Genomic DNA, 9,795 nt, shown 5'->3' on the forward strand with positions numbered 1-9,795 from the left:
TATCAGATACTTTAAGACTTTTACTCAAGTAATATTCTAAAAGGAGACTTTAACTTCTACCAAAGTCATTGTCTGGTTAGATAATTGTTCTTTTACTCAAGTATTGCTTTCAAGTACTTTATACCAGACTGTGACACACTAACCCGACGGCCGACCGTTGGTAGAAAAGGCAGTCGGACTGATCAGTCGGCTCCCTCAGGTCCAAAAAGTGCCTCAGAACACCCCAAGCGACGCCGACTTTAGCGTGTAATACGTCTTCATAACAGCAGGCGGCGCTAATCTGTATTGTCGCCCAAAAATGAAAACCGGCAGCTGATTGGATGAACGCGTCACGTGGGTCTGGCTGCTGCTCCCGGATTTTTCAACCGGGCATAATGGCGGCTCGTTCAGAATAAGGATCTCATATTTTACGAAGATAGTTCACCGAAACGTGTTTCTGAAAACATTTTAAGAGAGAAATAGGCCGTGCAGTTGCTGAATCTGTCTTCATTTCAGACCGACAAAGGTCAGTTTAAAAGATTTTCGTCAGATTTTGAGAGGCGTTCGTCACATGAACCCTAAGGGCGCTGACACACAGAGCCGATAATCGGCCGTCTGACAGTCTGGCGAGGTCGGTGACTCAAGTCTGTTCGGTGTGTTCTGTGCCGTCGTCCGTTGGAGGAGCCGTCGGCCTTCATTTTGGCCGACCTGACATGCTCAGTTGGAGACAGGGCAGTCGGGACTCACCCGGAAATGGCGAGTGAGATGAGCCTCTCAAAATCTGACAAATCTTTTAAACTGACCTTTGTTGATCTGAAATGAAGACAGATTCAGCAACTGCACGGCCTATTTCTCTCTTAAAAGGTTTCCAGAAACACGTTTCGGTGAACTATTTTAGTACAACATGAGATCGTATTCTGAACAAGCCGCCATGACAGCCTGGCTGTGAATTTCCGGAGAAACCAGACCCACGTGACGCATTCGTCCAATCAGCTGCCGGTTTTCATTTTCTGGGAAACAATACAGAGAAGTGCCACCTGCTGCTATGGAGACGCACGTGCAGAGCGTACGCTCAAGTCGGCGTCGCCTCAGTGTGTTTTGAGGCATTTTTTTGGACCTCGGGGACCCGACTGATCAGTTCGACTGGCTTTTCTGCCGACGGTCGGCACGTCTGGTTGGTGTGCAAGCACCTTAACCCTAACTTGTCCTGACAAAAACCAAATGACAGAAGCGTTATGTCATAGGGTTAGTTGTTCATGACAACGTTCATGACAGTGTCATGTCACTCTTATGTAGATACCTTCAAGTAAAGTGTAACCCCCAAAACATTAGACTTTGGCTTTTGTATAGAAAGAATAAAGGATAATACAGCCAGGAAAGGTTTCAGGTTTTTAACAACTTGTTTATTTTTTTAGCACCATAAAAAGTCAGTGATTGTTGTCCCGTTTATTTGCTCTCATTCTGTCTTTCCTTTGGGATGGAGCGATGATGATGGTGGTGGTGGAGATTTAGGAAAGGATGGGCGTTTGGAGAAATAAAAAGGCTGAGAGGGCTGCGTGGCTACGACAGCACCAGGCGGCCAGTGGGTGTCATATCATTCACTTGCTGGCGGAGGTGAAGGTGAAGCATCCTCTCTGGTGGAACTGCATGTCCCTGATACGACGCATGGACTGGATCTGGGGCTGGTAGGCGCAGAAGTCGTTGTAGTGTCTGTAGTCACCGCACTCAAACAGGTACTGGTAGCCTCTGTATCCGGGGTACTGGTAACCCACCCAGCTGAGGGGCACACATAGAGAGGGGCGGAGAGTTAACGCTGAGTGACAGTATCACTTAAATCTCATAGTTTCTTACAGTCTCAAAGTTTATATCAGCTCCCGGTTTGTTTTTGAATCGATTTTAAGACTCTAATGTTTGCTTTTTCGGTCATAGATTAGGTTTTAATGGTCCCTGAAGTGGTTCTAGTGATCATTAAAGAGGTTAGATAAAGCCCAGGGTGTCTTCATTGAGGATGTTCTAGACGTTCTCAAGAAATGTTCGTTGGGCATCAATGACTAGTGTTAAGTTACAGTTTTTTGTGACTGATAATTTGCCTTTGGGAGTGTCAAACACTTCATTTCCTGCATTCTGATACATTTTTTACGCACCAAATTATGGTGGAAACGTCTTTATCTATGTGAAGGAAAATACAGGTGACAATTCAAAGTGTAAAAATATGGCATAGGCAGTAAGGGAGGCCTTTACATCAGCAAATCTAGAGGTTTTATAAAGATTTTGTTTGTTATTGTGAGCTTGTATTGGTCCGTTTTTTTAAGATTGAATAAGCCCAGCGTGTTTAGTGATCATTGAGGAGATTCTAGAGGTCCATTAGGGAGTTCTAGGTATCCTTAAGAGCCCTTAGAAGTCCTTTACTATGTTCTGTTGTGATTGGAGATGTCATAATGGTCCTTCAGGAGTTTCTAGGGGTAATCAAAGAGATTCTAGTTGTCATTGAGAAGGTTTTAGGGGTCCTGTAAGATGTCTGAGAAGCCCAGGCTGTGTAGTTGTCATTGAGGAAGTTCTGTAAATACATTTGACTATTTATTCTCTTTACTTATGTTCATTTTTTGTGGGTTTATCTTTACAGCGTCTTGGACTTTTTCTCCTGTCCCTTGCTGCTGCAACACTGTGAATTTCCCCGTTGTGGGATTAATAAAGGGTTTTGAATCTTGAATCTTGAATCAAGTGGTCCTTCGAGTCCGTAAAGAGGTTCTAGTGGTCACTGAGGACCTTTTTTATGAGATTTTTCGGGATCCTCTTGGTGGCTGAGGACCTATGAAGCTGTTCTGGAGGCTCGGGGTCGGACACTTTGTGTGTGTATTTCACAAATACACATTTGTCAACAAATAAAACAGCATGCAGTCAGCTTTAAGCCTTGTGATGACATGCCACCCTACTTCTCATGAACAACTACTTTGTAGTGTAACTCTGGTAACCCCCGCAGCTTCCCTTTGAAGCAAAGCAACATTTGCAGTACACAGCCTTCGCTTCATTATATATGAAAAAAACAAGCAGATGGATTTACTCTCAGGCTGCATGATGAAGTCTTTGCTCATAACCACGCGTCTTAGAAAGCACTTGACGCTCTACTGAATTCATTCTTTCATGGTACTAAGGTGTACTCACGATCCTCCGGGGACCCTCACGCTGCCCACTCTGTCGCAGAAGCCGTGCGCCCAGAGGGTTGGGACATCATCCTCCTGGATCTCCATCTTGTTGCCCTGGAAGTCGGAGAGCTCAAACAGGCAGATCTTGTGCTCCATGCTGTCCTGCAGGGGGGGTAGGTAATTAAGAGTTTATGTTACATCAACTTCCAGGCTGTTCTCATGAAGCATTCGTACATATAGCTACGATAAGTAAAGCACTGTATTTCGTATGTACTGCACGTATTTATTACTGTACGCACCACATTTTTTTCGCTGATACTCAACTGCCACCGCCTCTGAAAGGCCCGTCATCTCGCAGTGCTCTGTACCCTGCTCACAGGAACCTTTTTTTTGGCCCAATTCAACTGTAAAGACCGCTAAATTTAGTTGTGTGACCTGCCATCGGTTGTCTAACTTTGTAGGATATCATACGAATTGTTGTGCATAAGTTTTCATACGATATAATACTTCATGAGAATGAATGAACTGAAATACTACTTAGAGTGCTGCCAATGTAGAGCTGAGCCACACAAGCTGAGTTTAAAGTATCCTAAAATCTCGGAGAAGCAAAATTATCTCTAGAGGTGAAACAATTTGTCGATAAGTCGATAAGTTAATCAGTCAATAGTTTCAGTTCAAATATCTCTGATGGAAACATTTCTTTCACTACTTCTTTCTTGCATTCCTTTCATTACTTATTAGATATTTTAACAGTATAAATGTCTGGTGTTAAATAAGAATTCAAGCGTTACTAGCAGGTCTTTTTTGTTTGTTTTGTGTAACTATTCCGATACATTTCACGCCTTCCAATCAATTGAATTGTAATCGTGATTTCGGCTCCTAGCTATCACAAAAGCAACGTAATCGAGAAAAACAATTACTTTGCACGTTACGTTTTTTGCAAGTCATCTCTTAGATTGTCTTGTGTGTTGAGCAACACGCGCACTTTCGCCCCTCCCGAACCCAAAACTCACTCAGCCAACATTTGAATATATTTTTTAACATTATTAATTGTAAGGGGAATTTGAAAAGTTCATACGGGAAAAAGTGAAGGGCAATCTCACAGTTCAAGGTGTTTTCACGGTTGATTTGTTTCACGGTTTTTTAAGTTCAACAAATGCAACATCTTTTCAAAAGTCAACCACTGATCGTGGTAAATAATCGTGATTATGATTTCTTTCGCCCTAGTATGAGATGATATTCATGCAGCGTCGTTTCACTGTACCATGCGGATGGGCCTGATGGACATGAGGCAGTCACTGCGGTAGGAGTTGCTCCAGGTATCCCAGCGAGGATACTCTCCCTTCTCCAGGATGAACATCTCCCCACGGAAGTTAGTCTGCTCATAGGCAACAAAGCTGGAAGAGGGCGTCCGCCGGGCGCAGAAGGAGTTGCAGAGGGACAGGAGAGGAGAATTAGAGGAAAGATAACAAGTGAAACATATCCGTCAATATACCGAGTCTGTGTGTCCACTTACGGGCCGCACTCCACAATGATACTACGCACTCTATCCATGCCATGGTCACACACGTTCATACACTCATTCTGGACCTCGATCATCCTGCCCTGGAAGTTCTCCTGGTCGAACATCATCATCTGCACACAGAGGAAACATCACAGGTTATCACAGCACGCCCCCTCCAAAAAACTGGGCTTTCTAACATTTCAGTAAAAAGCTACATGCTCTCCCAGAGTATTAATATACCCGCTGCAAAACACACAGACTTTCTAAATATTCTTTCAAAAACGTGACTCCAGGGCTGCAAGTAAAGACTACTTTCATTGTCGAATGTGTTGATTATTTTCAAGATGAATGGATGGAGTGTATTTGGTCTCTAAAATGTCAGAAAATTGTGAAAAATATGGATCCCAAAGCCCAAGATGACGTCATTGAATGTCTAGTTTTGTCCACAACTCAAAGATATTCAGTTTACTGTCACAGAGGAGAGAAGAAACTAGAACATATTCACATTCAAACAAACTGGAATCGGGGAGGTTTTGCTCTTTTCCCATAAAAATTGACTCGATTAATCGATCATCAATACAGTTGGCGATTAATTTAATAGTTGACATTAATCGATTCATTGTTGCCGTTTCATGAATTCATTCCAAGCATGAACTCCTTCGACTCTAAATTGGCCTCAAGAATCAGTGTCGGAAAGTGTATTTACTCAAGTATTTTCCTTTTACGCTACTTTATACTTGTACTCAAATATTCTACTTGAATTCATTCATTGGAATAAAAAGAAACTAAATCTAAGTAATGTCAAGCAAAAACCTGTATGAAAAGCTGCCTTTAAAGTGTCTTTGGGGTTGAATAAACTTTCGAAAAACTCAACAGTACTGTGCCTCTCACACTTGAAATGATAAAGACACTTGCAGATTTACAAAGTAGTACAACATGTAAATGTACCAGGGTGTTTCATTACTTAAGATTGAATCAAACTTATTGTTTTCTTTTATTACAAAACTAATCGATTAATCTTCGCAGCTCTACATGACTCTAATGAATTCTTTCCAAGCATGAACTCAACTCCTTCAACTCTAAATTGGCCTCAAGAATCAGTAGCTTTTACTTAAAGTCATATTTGTTTAATGCAGGACTTTTACTTGTAATAGAATATTCCTCCACTGTGGTATTAAAAACCTAATCTTTGCAGCTCTGGGCAGTTTTCTGCCTGTCTGGATGGGAACATATGTTTTTCTTTTGCGCTTTAAATAAATCAGATTGGGTAAAAAGCAGGTTTTTTTTCTGCAGACGTCTAGCGCCGCAGAGACTCACTCTGTAGGATCCCATGCCGGGCTCTCCGGTCTTGGTGGCCTTGCTGGAGGCAGCAGGGGCGGGGGCTCCCTTGTCCTTGGCGTCGGTGCCCTGGCTGGAAACGGACTTGGCGGTCTGAGACATGGTGAAGGGCTTTAGGAGAGTCTGAGGGGAGAGATGGAGGGAAGACAGCGGGGATGGACAGAAATAGAGGTGTCAATGGAAAGTGACAGCGTGACAGACGGAGAAAGTGAAGGAGAAGAAATGTGGCTCAGAGATAGATAGATACAGCATGTTTATGGGGTTTGGATCCAAACTAAGGCTGCAACGAATGATTGTCTTCTTTTATCAATTAATATTTGGCTATAAAATGTCAGAAAATATGGATAAATGTCACTCCCAGTTTCTCAAGTCCAAGTTGATGTCTTTAAATGTGTCGTATTGTCAGTCCAAAACCCAAAGATATTCAGTTTAATAGGATATAAATCGAAGAAAAAGCAGGGAATCTCCATATTTGAGTGACTGAAGACAGCATTTTCTGCCCTTCAATGTGAAAAATTACTTTGACGATTGTTTGGTCTATCAAATGTCAGTAAATAGTAAAAAGAACAATGTCGCCCGATGTCTTTAAATGGCTTGTTTTGTAGGTCCAAAAATCAAAAGATATTCAGATATGATATAAAACAGAGAAAAGCAGGAAACCTCCATATTTTAAAGGCTAAAAACAGCATTTTCTGCCATGAAAAATCTACTCCAGTGATTAATCGATTCATCATTTGGTCTATAAAATGTCAACAAATTGTGAAAAATGTCGCTTGATGTCTTTAAATGTCTAGTTTTGTCAGTCCAAAACCCAAAAATATTCAGTTTGATATGATATAAAACAGAGAAAAAGCCGAAAAATCTCCATATTTGAGCGGCTGAAAACTTGATTTTCTGCCGTTTTTGCATGAAAAATTACTCGACTATCGAAAACGTTGCCTGTTATTTTCCTATCGATCGACTTATCGTTGCAGCTCTAACTAAAACACGAGTGTTGTGTTTATGTGGGGGGTTTATTTGGGCCCTTGTGTTTGGGCTTTCCCCCCTCAGGCTGAGGGTGTTTTGCCCGGGTGTATTGGGCAGGGAGAGGGCCCTGGCTCTGGATGTTCTGCTGTGTGTGTGTCTGTGTGTCCTTACCTGCGTTAGTAAAGCTTGCAGTGCCGTGTGTGGGAGGCTGGCTCGTGCTGATGCCTCCAACGCTCGACCCCAAGCTTTTATACTCTGGCAAAGGCCAAACGTAGAGGCTCACAGCACAATAGAAAGCCCGTCGTCATCACAGTTGGCCCGTGCCAAAGCCAGCGGGTCATCGCATAGCCTGGAAACGCCGTCGGCCCCTCTGGCTTGCCTGTAAGCATTTTACTATCAAAAGAAAACCCCTGACCAAGGCATTTTCGGCCCCGTGTGTTGGGCTGGTAGGGCTGTAAGCTATGGTTGCATGTAGAGAGGAGGAATGCAAAGGTTCAGAGGGCACAAAGAGGTAATCCCTTCTTTATATTATCACCTACAGGGGAACACAGACACAGACACACAACGTACTCCCTGGAAAACAAAGATTTTAATGGATAATTGGATAATAATTTGGGCGTGGGATCAAAAAAGTCTCTGGGTAGACTGCGGTGCCTGGATGGATGGATGATTTGTTCATTTCTGTGATTTTTTTTTACATTTATTTTGTTAAAGGATGAGGCTGCAGATGATCCAAATCTTTGTTGTTGTCAATAAATACCATGAAAAGACCAAAACCAACTATGTGTTAGCGTGTCTTTTAAATACTCTCCGACTTCCTGTTCATGTCTCTCAGCTCCCAACCTAATTGGTTCCTTCTGAAGACGTAAATCTTAAAAAAAAAACTAACATTTTAAATCGTCCCTCCATCCCAAACACAGCGCTTCTTAGAGCTGCAATGATAAGTCGACTAATCAATTAGAAAAATAATCGCCAAACACTTTCATAATCGATTAATCGTTAAGGTCGGAACAGGAAATGCTGTTTTCAGCCTCTCGAATATGGAGATTTCCTGTCAATACAAGACATTTAAAGACATCACCTTGGACTTTATCAAACTGGGAGCAACATTTTTCACTTTATTATGACATTTTATAGACCAAACGATTGATCGTTAGAGTAATTTTTCATGCAAAAATGGCAGGAAATAATGTTTTTATTAGATTCAAGATTCAAAATCCTTTATTAATCCCACACTGGGGAAATTCACACTGTTGCAGCAGCAAGGGATATGAGGAAAGTAGTGGACGCACGTTAACACACAACAATAATAAATATTAAATAGAGTAAATATTAAAATAGTAAAATGTATTTACAGTAATTGCACAGTAAATAGTAAAAAGTAAAATGTATTTACAGTAACTGCAAAGTCACATGTTTTATTGTATGGCTTATGTTTTATCAGTCCTGGTGTGTGTATTTTGTCCATGTGGTCTACTGAGAGCAGTGCTGATTGTAGAGTCTGACAGCAGCAGGCAGGAAAGACCTGCAGTATCTCTCACATTTAGACATTTAGCCTCCCAAATAAGGAGATTATACCTGCTGAAGGTTCAGAGGGCACAAAGAGGTAAAGCCTTCTTTCTATCTCCTGCAGGGGAACACAGACACAGACACACAACGTACTCCCTGGACAACAAAGATTTTGAATCGTCCTTCCATCTCAAACATAAAGCTTCTTGGTTTTGAGTAGAATAACTGCTTTCTTAACAATCTTGTAATGTAGAGCTGCAACAATAAGTCGGCTAATCGATTTGTCGATCGCTAGAAAAATAATCCCCAACTATGCTGATAATCGATTAATCATTACAAGTACTTTGGCAGAAAATTCTGTTTTTTCAGCCTCTCAAATATGGAGGTTTTCTGCTTTTCTCTCTTTTATATCATATCAAACTGAATATATTTTAGCCTGGCTCCGCCCTCCTACGTACTTCCGCTCAATTTTCATTTTCCTTCAGTACCACGTCTGGGTTTGCGGTATATTCTTGGGTTTTCCCCGACCAAATATTTGGCGGTCTAATCAGCGAACAGAGGGAGTGGCTGAGAACGATGACGTTGAGGTTGTGCGCTAGTTTGAGTTGTAGTTCCGTAATGGCGGCGGAGAAAGATGCGAGCGAAGCCATTCGGTCCGTTGTGGCAACGCTGCTGAATATCCAGAAGTTAAAGCCCGAGCAAGAACAATCTCTACTGAGTTGTGTTGGTGGCCATGATGTTGTGGCCCTCCTCCCCACGGGATTCTGAAACAGTTTGATTTTCCAGCTCGCTCCGTTAGTGGTGAAGGAGTTGGATAAGGCTAAGGCTAGCGATGCTAACCCCACGTCACGACCAAACATTAGCGATTGGTTATGGCAGATCCAGAGTGGCTCTGGGCAGATCCAATAGTTTTAAACTTTAACAGAGTACCCGCCTTCAAAGAAGTTAACACTTGTCAATGGAGAGTGGCCAGACTCTCTGGACAAATTAAATGTACCAGAGTCTGGTAGGACCAGGCTAATGTACCAGAGTCTGGTAGGACCAGGCTAATGTACCAGAGTCTGGTAGGACCAGGCTAATGGACCAGAGTCTGGTAGGACCAGGCTAGTGTACCAGAGTCTGGTAGGACCAGGCTAATGGACCAGAGTCTGGCTGGACCAGGCTAGTGGACCAGAGTCTGGTAGGACCTGGCTAATGGACCAGAGTCTGGTAGGACCAGGCTAGTGTACCAGAGTCTGGTAGGACCAGGCTAATGTACCAGAGTCTGGTAGGACCAGGCTAATGTACCAGAGTCTGGTAGGACCAGGCTAATGGACCAGAGTCTGGTAGGACCAGGCTAATGTATCAGAGTCTGGT

The 9,795-nt window shown here is 42.5% G+C and overlaps 1 protein-coding gene across 1 annotated transcript; it reads right to left on the reverse strand.

The window, feature by feature from the left end:
• Nucleotides 1-1,360: 1,360 nt before the first annotated feature.
• crybb1 (crystallin, beta B1) lies at nt 1,361-7,308 on the reverse strand. Its single transcript, XM_031287951.2, has 6 exons — nt 7,102-7,308; nt 5,944-6,087; nt 4,639-4,757; nt 4,387-4,519; nt 3,142-3,284; nt 1,361-1,755 (listed from the first exon to the last, which is right to left on the reverse strand). Exons 2-6 carry the CDS (start codon nt 6,064-6,066, stop codon nt 1,578-1,580), a joined length of 696 nt encoding a protein of 231 aa, XP_031143811.1. The 5' UTR covers nt 6,067-6,087; nt 7,102-7,308; the 3' UTR covers nt 1,361-1,577.
• Between the last annotated feature and the right edge of the window lie 2,487 nt (nt 7,309-9,795).

Source organism: Sander lucioperca, chromosome 14 (assembly GCF_008315115.2).
Source record: "Sander lucioperca isolate FBNREF2018 chromosome 14, SLUC_FBN_1.2, whole genome shotgun sequence".
NCBI classification, from domain to species: Eukaryota; Metazoa; Chordata; class Actinopteri; order Perciformes; family Percidae; genus Sander; species Sander lucioperca.